The 17948-nt window shown below is 46.2% G+C and overlaps 1 protein-coding gene across 4 annotated transcripts in view; it reads left to right on the top strand.

Moving 5' to 3' along the window:
- The window catches only part of col5a1 (procollagen, type V, alpha 1), a 274674-nt gene that overhangs the window by 155183 nt on the left and 101543 nt on the right, over positions 1-17948 (top strand). For all 4 annotated transcript variants that reach the window (XM_069931782.1, XM_069931776.1, XM_069931792.1 and 1 more), the window contains exons 21-27: positions 6700-6753; positions 12449-12493; positions 13407-13460; positions 15617-15661; positions 15749-15802; positions 16695-16739; positions 17937-17948. The exon at positions 17937-17948 is cut by the window's right edge and continues 42 nt beyond it. In XM_069931782.1, the coding sequence (XP_069787883.1) occupies positions 6700-6753; positions 12449-12493; positions 13407-13460; positions 15617-15661; positions 15749-15802; positions 16695-16739; positions 17937-17948 (309 nt within the window). The remainder of the gene's footprint in view (positions 1-6699; positions 6754-12448; positions 12494-13406; positions 13461-15616; positions 15662-15748; positions 15803-16694; positions 16740-17936) is intronic.

Raw genomic sequence — 17948 nt, 5'->3', positions numbered from 1 at the left:
TGATTGCGGTTGGCTAGTGATGTAAAAATCCTAGTGAGAACATGGGATCCTGGCTGGGAATTATTCAATCTGGGTTGAATTGTTTTACTGGAGTTTATATTGTATGTTTCCAGCTGGGATTGATTGACAGCAGTTTTGAAGCTCTGATGGTGGTATGATTTAATAAATGCCAGGTCAGTTGTTTTTTGCTGAGGGGTTATTATTTGATGCCAGATGTAGTTGTTTGTGCCACGTGACATTGTTCACTGGTAGGAACTGCTTAATGCTTGATGATGTATTTGGTGCCAGTCATGATTCATCAATGCTGGGTGCGATTGGTCGAATGGGATTGATGCCGGACGGGGCAGTCTGAGAACAGATGGGACTGTTTCGGGCCAGACGGGACTATTTGAGGGCAGGCACAACTGTTCGAGGCAAGGCTGGCCTGTTTGAGGCCAGGCGAGTCTGTTTGGAATCGGACGAGGCTGTTTTGAGCCAGATGAGGCTGTTTGAGGCTGGGCAGGACTGTTTGGGGCCAGGCGAGACTGTTTGAGGCCAGACGGGACTGTTTGGGGCCAGACGGGACTGTTTGGGGTTGGATGGGACTGTTTAGAGCCAGGTGGGGCTGTTTGGGGCTGGGCGGGGTTGTTTGGGGCCGGACAGGACTGTCTGGGGCAAGGCGAGACAGTTTGAGGCTGGTCAGCTCTGTTTGGGGTCGGGCAGGACTGTTTGGACCCAGATGAGGCTTTTTGAGGCCAGGCTGGGGTGTTTGGAGCTGGGCAGGTCTGTTTGGGGTTTAGCAGGGCTGTTTGGGGCAGGATGTGGCTGTTTGGGGCTGGGCAGAGCTGTTTGGGTCTGGGCAGGATTGTTTGAGGCTGGTTGGGTCTGTTTGTGGTCAGATGGGACTGTTTGGGCCCAGATGAGACTGTTTTTGGGGCTGGGCAGGGCTGTTTGGAGCTGGGTGGGTCTGCTTGGGGGTGGGCTGGACTTTTTGGGCCCAAATGAGGCTTTTTGGGGCCAGGCTGGGCTGTTTGGGGCTGGGCAAGGCTGTTTGGGGCTGGGGGACTATTTGGACTGGATAGGGCTGTTTGGGGCAAGGTGGGGCTGTTTGGGGCCAGGCGGGGCTGTTTGAGACCGGAAGGGACTGTTTGGCACTGGTTGGGTCTGTTTGGGGCTAGGTGGGTCTGTTTGGGACCAGGCAGGACAGTTTGGGGCCAGGTGGGACTATTTAGGACAATAGCGCACAGATGGAAGACAAGGAGCTGTTCCTCCAAATGTGGGTGGTCCGGGTAGAATAGTACATAAAGCCATAGACAGACATGAGTCTGGGAGTGTGAATCAGAATTTAAATGGTTGGCTACTGGGAGGTCGCTGTAGTTGCGGATGGAGATGGAGCACAAAGGGAGGACCAGATGCAGTAAATCAGTCCTGAGGATTTACAAGTGAAGTGTTGCTTCACTTGAAAAACCTGTTTGGGGCCCTAAACTGTGGTGGGAGGTGGTGTGGGTGCAAGTGTTGCACCGCTGAGGCTACAGGGAAAGGTGCTGGCGGGGGGGGCACAATAGGTGGGGAGGGATGGAGGGAATCACGGATGGAGCGGACCCTGTGGAAGGCTGAGATGGGAGGAGAATGAAAAATGTTTCTGGTGGTGGGATCCTGTTGTAAGTGCCGGGAATTCAGACGGAAAATTTGTTGGATGTGGAATCTGGTGGGGTGGTAGGTGAAGATGAGGTGGATTCAGTTTGTTGTGTCTGTGGGTAGAGGGGGCCAGGGCAGATGAACGGGAAATGGAGGAGATGCGAGTGAGGGCTGAGTCAATAGTGGAGGAGGGGAAGCAATTTTTTGGGAGAAGGCAGAATTTCAGAAAATATGGGTTGGAAGACTTCATCTTGGGAGCAGATGCAGCGGAGATGGAGAAATTTGAGAGAAAGGGATGGAATCCTTACAGGGGATAGGGTTTGAGGAAGGGTAGTCAAGGTAGTTGTGGGTGTTAGTAGGAAAACGTCTCCCAAGATGGAGACAGAGAGATCCAAGAAGGGGAGACCCCTGGACTGTAATGATAGAAAGACTGCCTTCCATAACAGTGTTCTCGCTTCACCTGGCCATTCCCCTGGGTGTTGTAGCTCATGGTTCTGCTGGTGGCTATGCCCCATGCCAACCAGGTACTGTCACAGCTTGTCGTTCATAAAAGAAGGCCCCAATCGCTGTGGATGTATCTCGGGTACCCAAATAGGGTGAAGATGCCTCACAGTACCTTTTTAACAGTGGCCGTGGTCATAACTGGGCAGGGTATGGCAAAGGGGATACAGGAGTACTCATCAACAATGTTGAGGAAGAACAGGCTCTGATTGGATGAGGGAAATCCATGCTCAGGTGCTTGAAGGGTCGAGTAACCTTGATCAGATGTGACTTGTTGGGCCTGTAGAAACGTGGTTTGCATTCGGCGCAAACCCAGCAGTTTGTAGTCAATGTCCGGATGTTGCCAATGGAGTAGGGGAGGTTTTTGGCCTTAACAAAATGAAAAAGTCTAGTGACCCCGGGGTGTCAGAGGTCATCATGGAGGTATTGGAGTCAGTTGGACTGCAAGCTGGTGCACGTCCCTGGGACAGGACATCAGGAGGCTCGTTGAATGTCATGGGCTAGGTGGAGAGTTCTATCCTCCACTTCAGGATTTTATCATTTTTGATTTTGCCCTGCTGTTTGCTATGGAACATGAATGTGACTGCACGTTGGTCAGTCAACAGGGTAAATCATTTTTTGGCCAGGTCAAGTCTCCTGTGGTGCACCGCCTCAACAATTGCCTGAGCCGCCTCCTCAATGGAGGAGTGTCAGATCTCAGGACCATGAGGGTATGGGAGAAGAATGCTACCAGTCTGCCCACTTGGCTGCTATGGCGAAATCAGAGGGATTGCTCTCCACCTGGAAGGGGGAGAACTCTCCACGGCATGCATTGTGGCATTGGCAATGTCCCCTTTGATGCGGGTGAAGGCCTCCTGAGCTTCCACCGGAAGTGGGAAGGATATGGCTTTAACCAGGGGTCAGGCCTTGTTAGTGTAATTGGGAACTCACTGTGCGTAATAAGAGAAAAACCCAAGGCACCTCTTTACGGCCTTGAGGATGCGAAGCAGAGAGAGTTCCATGGGGTTGCATGCACTTGGGGTCTGGCCTAATGACACCATGTTCCACAACGGAACCGAGAATGGCCAGGCATGATGTGCAGAACATGCACTTTGCTTAGTGGTGAGGTTGAGTGCCTTGGCCATCGGAAAATTTCTCCAGGTTTGCGTCATGGTCCTGCATGTCATGATCATAAATGGTCTTGTTATTCAAATATGGGAATGTGGCCTTGAGCCTGTGCTGGTCTACCATCCAGTCCATTTTCCATTGGAAAACAGACCCCATTGGTAACCCCGAAGGAACCCTTAGGAAGTAGTAGAGGGAACTGTCCTGCTTGAATGCAGTATACTGATGGTCCTACAGGCGAATGGGCAGTTGGTGGTATGCCGATTTTAGGTCAATGGTAGAGAACACCTGGTATTGGGTGATCTGATTCACCATGTCGGCGATGCGGGAAAGAGGGTAAGCATTCAGTTGCGTGAACCAGTTTATGGTTTGACTATAGTCAACCACCATGCGGAGATTTTTCCCGTTCTTGATCACCATGACCTGGGCCCTCCAGGGGCTTGTGCTCGGTTCTATGATCCCCTCAGCCAGAAGGCGTTGCGCCTCTGACTTGATAAATGCCCTGTCCCCTGTGCTATATCTGCTATTGGTGGCAATTGGCTTACAGTCAGGGGTGAGGTTAGCGAACAGGGGCAGGGGAGATACCAAGAGAGTGGAGAGCCCACATATCAGACGCTGTGGGTAGGATGTAGTGTGCCCATTGGTCACATGTGGAGGGGAGAGCAGGCAGTTTAAAAATTGGTGGTTGCGGACAGTGAGAGGTGGATGGAGCCCATCGAATTCCAAAGTGACGCTATTAGTGTAGCACTGGAAGTCCAGCCCCAGGATTACCGGTGCACAGAGCTGGGGCATGACCAACAGTTTAAAATGGTCATAAGTAGTGCCCCAAACAGTAACACTATGCAGAAGCCCAGAGTTGACACCAACTGTGACCTGCATCCCAGGGATATCTTGCAACAGGGTGGACTCATCACAAATGAACAGTCCTGCACCACATCTGAATGCACAAAACTTTCAGTGCTGCCGCTGTTGAACAAGTAGGTGATGGGTTGTCCGTTTACTTCGACCTCCATCATCGAGTGAGTGAAATGTTGAGTGTATCCGGACGAAGTGATAGACCTTGTTGGTCTACCATGACCTGGGCTGGAAAGATGGCGGCTTCAACACGTACGCGTTGTGCTATTGTTTGGGGACGGAAGTGATGTCGGCCAAAATGGCTGTCCCCACTGCCCACATGCTGTGCTGCTCAGGAGGGAAGGTCTGGACTAACATATTTTAACGTAGTGCCCTTTCTTCCCACATCCTGAGAACACGTCTTCTTTGGCCAGGCAGCATTTCCAGTGGTACTTTGGTTGACCACAGTAGTAGCACTTCAGAGCGTTGGCAGCAGCAGTGGTGAAGTCAGGATGCCCCTGCGCAGCAGCGGAGTGGGACCCTACATCTCAAGATGGCTGTACCCGTGATCCCTATGAGGCAGCTGCGTTGTTGGATGCAAAGGAGTCTGAGTTATGGAGAGCTACATCCAGCATTTTGGCAACTTTGACGGTCTTGGAAAGCTCCAGTGCCCGTTGTCAAATATAGTCTGAGTGGATGCCCGCTACACAGGCATCTTGGTTGAGCTTGTCTGTATAGACTTCTGCAGTTATGTCTTTACAGCCATAGACCCACCTGAGTTCAGGCATGGCCTGGATATACTCTTGAAGGGCTCACTGGGCCACTGCTTATGTGTGAGGTGCCTGGAGTAGACCACATTAGTCTTGGGCTGTACCTGCTTTGGAGTTTTTTTCATGGACCTCATTGAACCTCATACAGCCTCTGATGAAGGTGTTAGCCTGATGGCTGACCTTCGATTGCAGCAAGCATAGTTTATTGTCATTAGTACTCATGACTTGAGTACTGGCGTGCAAGAAGTCATTGAAGCAGATAAACCAGAATTCAAATTGGTCTGGGACGTCAGGCGTTTGCGGATCTACATCTAGTTTGTCCGGCTTTAGCAGCTTGTCCAAAAGACTGGAGTTGCAGGATGACAGGCTTTTAATGTCATAAGACTTGGACCATGCCCCTGTTCTGGCCCAATCCCAAGACTCATACTGCGGAAGGGACTTGGCTTAACTGCCTTTATTAGGGGATTCCTGGGGGTGGAGCCACCGAGAAAAAAGCAGGCAAGTCATAAGTATAAACCATACATATACACAGTGCCAGTAACCAAGCAACAGTATACAGTGGTGTATCACCACACTTCACAGATAAGATTAAAATCTAAATCTTGGAGAAGCCTCAACGTTAAGGAGTTTAAGAAACTCCTAATTTGTAAATAGTGAAAAAAATGTTGATTAGGTTATTTAAATTTGGTAGTTAATTGCTCAAAAGAAGCAAAGTTTTGGTCTACATATGTCCAAGAAAGATTGAATACCCATCCCGGACCATTGAATATATCCAATAATTGAACCAAAGGTTAAAAGAAAAGAATTAAGTAAAATTGGACTAATTAATAAAAATCTGTGATGACCAAAGAGCTTTCTAAATTGGAACCAAATACACAAAGTATGTCTCACCACCAAATTATCAGTTAGTTTGGAGAGTGAAAAAGGCAAAAGTGCTCCAAGTATTGAGGTAAGAGAATGTCTTTTAATGGATTTCATCTCTAATTCAATCCATTTTGAGGCACCTGAATATTCATTATTATGTATCCAAATAATGATATATCTAATGTTCACTGCCCAGTAATAGTCTCAAATTACGTAATGCCAAGCCTCTGTCCCAGTGGGATTGTTCAATGCTGATCAAGATTGTTTGATCCAGGTGGGATTATTCAATCTGAAGGGCAATGTTCGATCCAGGTGGGATTGTTCTATCTGGGTGGGATTGTTCAATCAAGGAGGGATTATTCAATCTGGTTAGGATTGATGATCTGTGGGGAATTGTTTGATCCGGTAGGATTGTTTGATCTGGATGGGGTTGTTTGATGGTGGTTAGGATTGGTTGATGCCTGGTGAGATTATTCGATCTGAATGGGATTGTTTGATCTTGGTCCAGATTAGTCAATGCTAGGTGGGAATTATTTGATTTGCAGGAGATTGTTCAATCCAGATGGGATTGCTCAATGATGGTCAGGATTGATCAATGCCTGGGTGGTGAAGGTTGGATTGTTTGATCTGGGTGAGATTGCTTGATGCCATTTGGGATTGTTCGATGTTGCTCAGCATTGTTCAATGCGGGGGGGGGTTTCAATGTTGGTCAAGACTGTTTGATGCTGGGGGAATTATCTGATGCCATTTGGAATTTGTAGATGCCAGACAGGATTTATTGTTTCCTGTTGCTCTTTTTGATGACAGCTGGGTTAATTTGACAGTGTTTTGGATTCATTGATTCTGTGTAAGAATTTCTGATGTTAGGCAGGCTAGTTTGATTCTGATTAAGAACTTTGATTGAATTTTGAAAGGTTTGATTTTGAATGTCGTAACTATTCCAAAAGGGATTATCTGATTTCATTTGGTGCTCTTTGGTATTGTATCTTACTGTGCTTGTACCTTGCAGGGCCCCCGAGGTTTGCTTGGACCTAAGGGACCAACAGGACTTCCTGGACCCCCCGTGAGTATCTGTGACAATCACCTTGTGGATCATTGCTTGCTGTTGCTTTAGTGATGGTTCCCTCCATCCAAAGGGTTCATGTTGAGTACAGAGAGGTTCAGGTTCAGAGGTTTCAACATCCATCCCAGCAGACATTTTACTCCAATGTTTACCATATATGCCACTATATAGGGTGATCCTCTAAACTTAAAAATGTCACCTCAAAACCGGGTCGTCATATAAAATCCGAACCCTAACTCTAACCCAGGTTGACACTAACTTGCATACAGTTATTCTAGTCAGGACATTGGTGATAGCAAGGAGGGAGGGAGGGAGTGAGGGGGAGGGAGAGAGAGAAAGTGTGAGAGGGAGAGATAGAAGGCCCTTTCATGCAATGAAAAAGCCCAACTGTAAAGGCGGAGATTCTCTGTCCTTACATCGGGAGACATACCTTCTTGAATGCACTGTGGCCGACTCCAAGGCACCGACTGCGATCCCTCTCAGAGAAGGATAATTGGCAGAGTGTAGCACTTTGATTACCCTTCTCCGAAAGGAATCACTTGAATGTAATGCCACTGTTGCAGATGGTTAGAGGCACGATGATGATGTCACAATGACGTTGTCAGCCTGAGATGCAGGAGTGGGGCATTAATGGTCTTAACCGAGGGTGTGCTGGATCTCTGCCTGGATACTAAGACTGGCTGAAAACATCACTGCCTGCTCTGGGGGCACCATGATCCACTATAGGGCTCTCTCTGTATCAGTGCATATGAATGATGTCAACTCGGCAGGTGGTGCTCCGAAGGGCGCTACGAAGCACTGCTCAACATGAATGCAAAGCAGGAGCAGCCATTTAGGCCTGCTCCATGAAAGGTAAGTTCATGTTTTCCCTCTGTGATTATAGCCGGACTACAAATGAATGCATGGCATGAAAGGGCCTAGAGAGAGAGAGAGAGAGAATATTGTGGAACAAAAGAAATTCATATGACAAATTCAAAATTATAACAGTATAATCAGTGACAAGTGATTGGTTCAGTCTCCAGAACCTAACAACTAACCCACTAACTTCCTTTGATCTTATCATGAACACACCCTAGGTCATAGTGAGTCGTAACTATGCAGCTTCAGCCTGTGGTTCTACCAAGCCCCAGTTCCTGTGCACAGCAGACACAGAGGCACTGTCTTGTCAATCCCACCAGCCCTGGGCTCAGCACCCCACGTGTCCAGTTACCGGTACAGGCTGATTCCAGAGAAGCATGTAGCAGACATGGTTCGTGAGCAGCATCAAAACTTGGGGTAGTCTTATACAGCAAGTATAGCTCAAAACTAACATCTTGTGGAAATTCTGTGGCTCATCATATACAGTCATCTTGTTCACCAGCATACATGGTAGTTATTAGCAGAACACATCATAAATATGTCCTCTTTATTGCTCACTTCCTGTGTAACTTAATGCTTCCTTCAAAATGAATGCAAGAATGGTCGCTGCAGAGAAAGAAGCCACTTGGCTCATCAAGCTCCTATCTGCTCTGTGCAGGAAGCCAGCCCCCACATGGCAGGTAGCCCCTCTTTCTCTGCTTCCCCATTTATCATTTTGTCCTAGGTCCCCTTCTTAGTTCCTTTGAAATCATTGAAGCAGCCACTCAGAAGTAAGTCTCCAAGCACATCCCTCCACTTACTCAATCTACTTTGGGCTTTCTTTTGCTCTATTTTTTCCAGCCACTCTGTAGCATGCTTTTAATTTCTTCCTATCGTTTTGCTCAGGTCCTCAGGAAATTTGATTGGTGATTTGAACCATTGAGCTATAGAACATTAAAGCACAGAAACAGGACTTTCTGCCCTTCTAGTCTGCACCAAATAATTATTCTGCCTAGTCCCACTGACCTGCACCAAGACCATATCCTCCATACTCCTTCCATCCATGTATCTGCCCAAATTTTTCTTAAATGTCAAAATTTACCAATTCAACTGGCAGCTCGTTCCTCACTCCCACCATACTCTGAGTAAAGAAATTCCCCATAATGTTCCCTTCAAGACCAGAAGATATAGGAACCCATCGAGTCTGCCCCACCATTCAATCATGAGCTTCTCCATTTTCCCATTGTCTGGCTTTCTACTCATAACATTTGATGCCCTGTCCAATCAAAAACCAATTAGTCTCTGCCTTAAGTACATGAGATCCTGCAGTCAGTTTTATGCCTGAACGTGCTGCCACCAATGGAGGTCTCAAAGGAACATGTCCCAGGAATTTTGCTGAATGTAATCCATGATAACAGGTGGTAGGGTGGGGGGGAATGGGCAGATCTTGTTCTCATTAATTCTTTTGCCCAAGCTGCAGGAACCTGCCTTTTTGAACAACACCCATGATATCATCCATCCTCCCAACATACTTTGCAATGGCCACTCAAGGAGATACTGAAACAAAAGCATGGTGAAAGGCAGGTTTCAGGAAGCTTCAAAGGAGAGGTGGAAAACCAGATGTGTAGCAAAGGAGTTTGGCAGCTGGAAGCTCTGGCAGCTCTAAGCAAGTTTGCTGGAGCTTTGTCATGGAAGTTGGCAGTGGTCAAATGATAGGAAAGCCTCTGCCTTCAAGGGATGTGGTACTGGAAGAGATTGCAGTGATAAAAAGAGAACTATGGACAGATTTGAAAGCAAAAGGGAGAATTTAAAAGTTATAGTGTAGATCAGCAAACACACCCAACTCTTGAATGATCAGTTTAAATAATGCTGGAGAAACTCAGCAGGCCAAGCAGTATCCTTTATGTATAAAGTAAAGATAAAGATACTCCTTGAATGATCAGATAAGGCCTCTTGATGGATCCAAATGATCAGGAAAGTGAAGTGCAGAAACAATGAGCATCCTTAGAATTAAACAAGAAAATCTGAAAATGTTGTAGTTGTAATTTACAAAACAAATGCTGGAGAAACTCAAAGTCCTGCAGTGTTCTTTATGTAACAAAGATGAACGTTCATAACCAATGTTTCTACCTATGTCGTTGGTGCCCACAGGGACCTCAATAACTGGATCTTTCCCCTCTCATTGCAAATTCCTCTTCAGGTCAGGTAAGATGTCCTGAAACCAGGCACCAGGCAGGCAACACAGCCTTTGGGACCTTACATCCCTGCAATAGAGAATTTTGTCAATTCCCCTAACTGTACTATCCTCAATTACCATTACATTTCTCTTCTCTCCACACTCTTGAATGGCTTCCTGAACTATGGTGCCATGGTTAGATTGCTACAACCCCCACTATTATCCACACAAGGAGTAAAAGTTTCAGTCCTGCGAGACAAGATTAAAGGCTGAGACTCCTCCAGCACTGTTTCCTGGATCCTACTACCTTCCTCACTTGCAGTCACCCCCTCTCTTACCCCTGATCACAGGCCAAATTTGAGGAAGTTATTCTAATGGGTATCACTGCCTCCTGAAACAAAGTGTCGAGGTGCCTCTCCCCGTCCCTGATGTGTCGCCGTGTTTGAAGCTCAGATTCCAGGTCATCAATTTTGAGCCTGAATTCTTCAACCAACCAACACTTGCTGAAGATGTAGTCATCAGGAACCACAAAGAAGTTTGCCTGTTCCCACATCCTGCATGCCTACTTTATTTAATTACCTCTAATATGGTGACTTTTATATAACCACAACAAAAGCTCTACCTGCTCCTCACCAGTGCCTCCTTGCTGAAGCCTCTTGAGCTGAAGTCCCACTGCTGCACTGGCCACTCTTACACTGTCTTTGCTCCGTCTTTCTCCGCACCAGTCCTGACACTTACTGAGTCTCTGCCTCGCTTCATTTTTTAGACATACTTGCCCAAAGTCTGGTCCCGACACTCTCTAGTCGCCGAGTCCTTGCTCTATCAGTCTCTTTCAGCTTCCTACCCATTTCCCTCTCCATTCAGATCTACTCAGCTTTTTTTCTCTTGTACTCTCCCACACATATCCACCTATGATCTCTTGCCTGTGGGCCTGTGCTCCTCACCCTGCCCCTCTCCTCTCCATTTTATTCAGACATCTGCCTGCTTTTTGCTCATATTCAATGAAAGGCCCAGGCCCGAAACATTAGTTATGTATCTTTATCTTTGCTACATAAAGACTGCTGTGTGACTTGCAGAGTTTCTCCAGCATTTTTGTGTAAACTATAGTCTTGGTTGTAATTAACCTATCACCGTCTGGCACTGAGGTCTTGGCATCATTTGCGACTGTGACTGATCTTCTACATATGTGGGATTGGGTCAATAAATCATTGAACTTTCACCCTCAGGTTTTCAGAGGGTCATTCACTGTCCTTCTCCCTTTAAGACTGGGTGTCAGTGGACCAGACACTTGGTTTAATGTTGGCAGGGGGAGTTCATTCATCAATCATGAGAAATATAAGTAAGCAGGTCTAAAGTCCTGTCCCAAGGAAGATGTGGGAAATGATTCTACGATTAGGGCAAAGACTTGGCAGAGGGAACTATCCTCTCTCTCTCCGGCTATGCTAATCTTAGGCCAATACAATACAAAAGGAGGGCATTTGGCCCATTGATCTGTGATAGCCCAAGTTTGTATCCCTGTGTTCTCTCCTTCATGCATTTGTACAGTTCCCATTTGAAGATTACTATTGATTTTGTATTCATTATAATATCATACACTGCTTTCCAAATCCTGGTCACTCATTACATCATGCAGTTTTTTTCCTCATGTTTCCTCAGTACTTCTGTTATTCACCTCATATCTGTGACCCTATTTCCCTCCTATCTAACCTCAAGTTACTGCACTTACATTGTTAAATCCTTCATGATTTTAGACAATCTTCTGATGGTTCCACTTCCCTTCTCCACTCTAATGAGAACAATCCAAATATTTCCAGGTTCTTCAGTCTGTCCACAGAAATATAATCCCCCAATTCAGGAATGCATCTAATAAATATCTTCTGTACTTCCTCCAAAGCCTTCACATCCTTCCTGAATCATGCTGTTGAGATTTAAAGGCAGGGCTCCAGCTGAGTCCAAATTAATCCTTTGTAATCCCAAATCTACTTTATTTTTCCTTCTATTTATAAAAGCCTTGATCCCATGTTCTTCAACAACTGCTGCATTAACATGTCCAGCCTCCTCACCAACCCCTTGTGCTCTTATTGGCCATCTAGATTCAACTACCCTTTCATCCCCTGGGCGTGAGAGTTGGTATTCAGCTTATAATTTGTACAAACATCATTTAATAGTTCCTCTTACATGCTGGCATCTCTAATGCATCACCCGCCCTTTCAAATAGCTCAATTATCTTGTTCAGAAAGGTCTTGGATGTGAAACATGGTCTGGTTACTCTTCCCACACATGGTGGCTGAGGTCTTCCAGCATTTGTTTTTATTTCCAATTTACAGCACTTGCAGGTTTATTGTTGGTCAGATACACAGGTCCCTTCCCTCCTTTATCTGTTCAGACTTGTCTCAAAGGCTGTGAATTTCCTCCCAGTTAATATTTCCCAAAGCTTCCTCAGCTTCCAAGCTGATTGCCTATAATTCCTCAGGTTGTCCTTTCTTTTTTGATCCGAGACTGAGCTCCATTTGCTGTCACCTTTGTTTAAGGAACTGGCAGATAGCAGGCAATACCTTCACAGTTTTAGCAACCAAGTATCAGTAGTATCCCAATACCTAGTATCTGTCCCAATACTTTCTGAGCTTTCATGAGCTGCCTGAGGTATTTCTTTCATTAACCTGTCTCTGATTTGTTTTCCAGGGAATAACCGGAATGGATGGCCACAATGGTCCCAAAGGGAGTCAGGTAGGTCCTGACATCAGGTACCAGTGGCGGACTCTTTCCTTATGGAACAAACTCAGAGTGACTTTCTTCTCCCCTTTCCCCATGCCATCTATTTCAGCATAGGCCTGTCCAACATATTTGACCTGTGTTCAGCTCACTGACTGAGCGACATAGGGACAGGCTAGAGGAAGAATGAGGAAGAAGGACTCGGTTCAGGTAGGGGAACTGAGATCCAGATTAGGTGGAAGTATCATGATCACTCCTGGAGCGTGGAGACCTGCATCTCAGAGATTATTTATTCATGGAACCCAGGTCATGGGAAGGATTATGATCATTCCAGCAGCATAGAGTCCAGCAATGGAATTAATAGGAGCTTCTATTTTCACCTTGACCTTGAGCCCAGGATGTTTTCTTTGTGGGGCAATAGATCAAAAGTGTGGTCATTCTTCAAAGAGGGAGGTTTCTCAGGAAAGGTTTGTCAAACCTTCAACCATGACTGAAATTTCAAACCAAGAGTTTAGCAGATATAATGAGAATGTTTGGTCCCTCAGTCTTGATTATACAAACAAACATTGATCAGAAACTTTACATTTATCACTGATGAAGCTGCAGATATCTGCTTCACGTCTCTCTCTCCACCAGGCCCCTCCTGGGCTCCTCAGGCTTTTACTCGCCAACAGGCCAAAGATCTCAGCTGCCGTTTTTAAAAGAGGAAGTGGGGTGGGGGGGATCGTACGCGTGCATATGCATGTTTCCGTATGAGCGTGTATGTGCAATGCATGTGTTTTTGCACTCTGTTGGGGTTGATATTCTAATCTCCACCCAACCTTCCTCACCACTCTCGTGTGATACTGTGGGGGAAGTTAGCCTCAGGGCTAAGGCCGTGTCACTGAGCTGTGTCCTGCTGCATCACCAGCTCTTTTCTTTCTTTCAGGGTCCTCAAGGTGAGCCTGGGCCCCCCGGACAGCAAGGAAACCCTGGTGCTCAGGTAACATCCCCATCCTGACTCAATCCACACACCAGCTCCTGTCCAGCTCTGTGCACCCACCTCCCCACACCATTCCCTCATCCCCAGACTTCCTATCCTCCCCTTTCCTTTCCCTCATCTCTCTTCCTCTTTTCCCTTCCACTCCTCTTCCATCCACTATTCTTCCCCTGATTCTCCTCTCATCTATTCATCCCACCCTCTCTCCCATTGTTCCCTCCCTCCCATGATTCTTATTCAGTCCCCCATCTTTCCTCCTTCACTACTTCCCTCCCTCACCACTCCTGCAATTTCAAGTTTTTTTATTTACTCATCTAATTTATAACACACATACATATGCAGTACATACACACATATCTAAAAATAAATAAATATTGTTAAATATATCATCATGTGTTGGAGGGTTTGTATGAGCAGTTCATCAGTCTTTCAGCAGTTTCTCAGCCTGGTGGTGCTAGCTCTGATACTCCTGCATCTCTTTCCTGACAGGAGTAGCTGAAAGATACTGTGCAGGGTGGTAGGATTCTCAACTGTTTTGAAAGCCCTCTTCAGACAATGATCCCAGTAGATCATGTCAGTGGTTGGGTGAAGGGGTGGTGGGGGGTAGAGTATCGGAGACTCCAGTCATCCTCTCTGCAACTTTTCTGATCCTGTGGGTTCACCTCAAATTTAATGTTCTACAGCAACTATACCACACTGTGATGCAGCCGGCCAGGACACTCTCGATAGAGGTCCTAGGTTGACAGGGTTGTGGCCAGTAGCCTTGCCTACTGCAGTCTTCTCAGGATGTTGTTCCTTCATGACAAGTGAGGAGATGTGTGTCCAGAATAGGTCACTTCTTAAATGAAAACAGATGAACTTAGTGCTCTCCACTACTGAGCTATTGATGTGTAGTGGACTGTGGTCATTGCTAACCATGCCATCTCAATCACCTCTATTCTACCCTCCCTCAGTTCCTCTTCCTCCTCACTCACCTACACCTCATCTCCCATCTCCATATTCTCTCATCTTCTCTCCCTCCCCTGCTCTGGACCTTCAGTACCTCCCTTTCCCCTCCCTTCATCCTAATACAAACTAGCTGAGATGAGGAAGGTTATTATTCACCTATTGCACTGTAGTTGATGATTGGAACAGGCTCTGACCTGTTCAGACTGAAGCCCTTGATTGCGAACTGCTCCCTGACTGAAACTGCACTGGTCGACTTCCGTGTGCTACTTCCACAGCTTATTGCACTCCTTCTTACTATTTCTTTTGCCAATAACCTCTCTCCGTGGGTTGATGACTGCAGTAAGTCTTGGTGTAGCCTTTGAGGGCAGCAATGAACTTTAATGTGGTTCGCTGGGAACTATGACTTACGTCTGCAAATCAGCAAGACCAGCAAATATAAGCATTGGCAATAGAGAGAGGACTTTTTCAAATTTCAATCAAAGGACACGAGCATTAAATGCAGTGTCCATTCCTTACAGGCCAAAGAAGAACCAAACATGGAGGAAAGTGAATAGTCGAAGGAAGCTCTGCTCCAGATTATCCATTTCTCTCCATGATGTTGCCTGACTCGCTGAGTTCCTTCAGTAGTTTGTTTGTGGCTCTGGATTCCAGCTTCTGTGACTGTTTGTATCTCAAAGGACCATCCATGTTGGCCCAGAGACACTTAAAGGCCAGAATACAAGATCTTCATAAACCAGAAAGGTTGATCCAGCAATCTGGGAGTTTTACTGTTCCCAATGGTGACACCAGCTTTCCTTCAAGACTCTCTTAATTCCTGGAATTTGAGTTCTTCGTGATTATATTAGTTTACAAACTGTCTTTTCCACAGAATTATAAATTTGTACCATTGCTGAATATAGTGGTCACCCATTTACCAGAGATGGTATGGGGGTTATGAGTAAAGGCTGTGTACCCAAGGGAGAGCCAAAGTTCTTTTTAAGTGGATGTTATGGGAGAAAGGATTGGAAGGGAGTGCCCTCAGGCTGAAAATGGATGGGGACCCATGTGGAACACAAAATACAAACAGATCACTGGGGTTAATTGCTTGATATGTGTTTTAATTAATTCTATGAAGCTTGTTTATCAAAGGTAGCTGCTGTTAACTGCAGAATGCAATAAATTGTGTTTTCACAGCTCATATTTAATGTGTCAATATTTCTTGTGTTGAACAGGGTCTCCCAGGTCCACAGGGTCCAATCGGACCCCCAGGAACTAAAGTAAGTCGGGGCCATTTACACTTTGCTGTTTTTGAAATCAACTCATCTTTAAATTATTTTTCAACCTTTTTTTTTCCCAAACCACAGGGTCCCACCGGAAAACCTGGTCTCCCAGGTGTCCCAGGAGCAGATGGACCACCAGTGAGTCATTACCAGACCATGGGCCTAGATATTGATTGACAGGGGTGGTGTTCAAGCTCAGGAGAGACTTTTGCTGACCAGGGAGAATTTTGAACAGACTGGTGGGGGGAAGATATATACCGAGTGGGGGAGATATGAACCAACCAGGGGAGAGAGGTATACCAGCCAGAAAGAGAATGTTGTGCCAGTGGAGAGAGAGTGGTAGACCAAGCTTCAGATGCAAAAGGTCACAGTGAGTCAGTGAAGTTTTAACAGAAATCAGTTTACTTCATGACTACTTTCACTGATTCAAACTGATTTTTTTAAATTCTCGTCAAATTTCCAGATTTCTCCAGTTGGAGGCTGAGGAAGGCTCAGTAATAGGGATTCATAAGATTGTAGAACTTGTGGTCCATGTGGGGTGGTTGGGAATCCCTGGTTGATCTTTGGATGAGGTTCCAATTGGATCCTCATTGGTTCCAGGTCTGTCACCTGGAACATATTTCCAATTCAAATTCATGTCCCTTTACCTTTAGAAATGTCTATTGAATAGATTTCGCCAACTCTTGGAGAGACCTAAATTATTCACCACATCTCTCAGACTGATATTTGCAAGACTAGGTTATATCAGGCGTTGTTAGGATGGATTTGAGAGATGGAGATAAAGAGCCATCCTGGGCTGATCTATGTATTTGGCTCATTAGTTGGCAGTGAAGGGGGTGGGGGAGGGTGAGGGAACAGTGGGCTGGTGAATGTTCCAGTCCCAGGTCTAAGGCCTGTGTTTCCCAAAACCCTTGAACCCAAGAGTTGCCTAATAGGGAGAGTTTGCTAATGACAGTCATTGCCAAGAAAGAGGGCCAATTGGGGCAGTAGAGCTACAGAATGTGAGAGGATGATGTCTCTGTATTTTCAGGGTCACCCAGGCAAGGAGGGTCCAACCGGAGAGAAGGGCAGCCCGGTGAGTTCCACTACCTCAATTTGCTTTTGTCCTTTAATTGATTTCTGTTGGGTGCTCTGGGGTATTCGGGGTAGCCTCCATGGGCCCTGGGATCTTTTGCATGAATAAGAGGCTTTCAACTATCTTGACCCTCTCACCTGAAGGCTGAGGGTGGGACCACGTGCCTTGGCATCCAGGCCAAATGGACTCAGTCTGCATATTCTCAGCACATGTCCACCCTGGGACCTCAAGTCAAGTTTATTGTCATCTGATTGCACAAGTACAACCCGATGAAACTGCATTCTCTATTCCTCAGTGCAAACCATGCAGACATACAATCAGACATAACATACATACAGACAAACAACACACATACAGGACAGGTGTTCAAATATACAAGTAAATAACTAAATATTGTTTTGTAAATATGAGAGTTTCAGATGGTTAGTGTGAGCAGTTCCTTTGGTTGTTCAGCATTCTCATTGACTGTAGGAAGTAGTTATTTTTCTGCTTGGTGGTGCGGGCTCTGATACTGCTGAATCTCTTTCCCAACGAGAGCAGCTGAAAGATGCTGTGTGCAGGATGTAAGGATCCTCAATGATCTTGTGCACCCTCTTCAGAGAATGATGAGGATCAAATCGATGGGGAGAGGAAGACTTCAGTGATCCTCTCTGCTTCTCCTATGGTCCTGTCGATTGACCTCCAATCCATTTCTCTGAAGCAACCATACTACACTGTGATGCAGGCGGCCAGGATGATCTCGATAGAGCTCCAATAGAGGGTTGAAATGATGACCCCTGTTCCCTGGCCCATCCAGCGAACCAAGGCTCCATCCTTTTGAGACTCTCATGAATACCTGGGCCTGTCACAAGCTGCCAGCCATCCTACCCACTCCCAGCTTCTGTTGCCAGGAGCTGCCCTTCAGCTTCTCCCAAACCTCATATCTCCTACAATGTTCCTGTTGGGATCCTGCCATTCCCGTGCTTGCCAATGGGGATGTGCTGAGACGCTGTATGATAAAACCTGCCACAGTATCTCCAACCCAGAGCTGGTGAATTCATAAAGGCTCATTATCTTTCTTGGAGTGCCCTATGTTGAGTGTATGGACAAACACTTGGGAATTGCAGTCCCTCTGATTTGAGAAACCACACTGAGACACCAATCATTAGTGCATTTGCATCTATTTAATATCAACCACTGTTTTTTTCATTCCTTCAGGGTCCAGCAGGG

This window comes from Narcine bancroftii, chromosome 1 (genome assembly GCF_036971445.1).
Source record: "Narcine bancroftii isolate sNarBan1 chromosome 1, sNarBan1.hap1, whole genome shotgun sequence".
NCBI classification, from domain to species: Eukaryota; Metazoa; Chordata; class Chondrichthyes; order Torpediniformes; family Narcinidae; genus Narcine; species Narcine bancroftii.
Note: the sequence above shows the minus strand (reverse complement) of the source record. Positions and strands in the feature narration are given on the sequence as shown.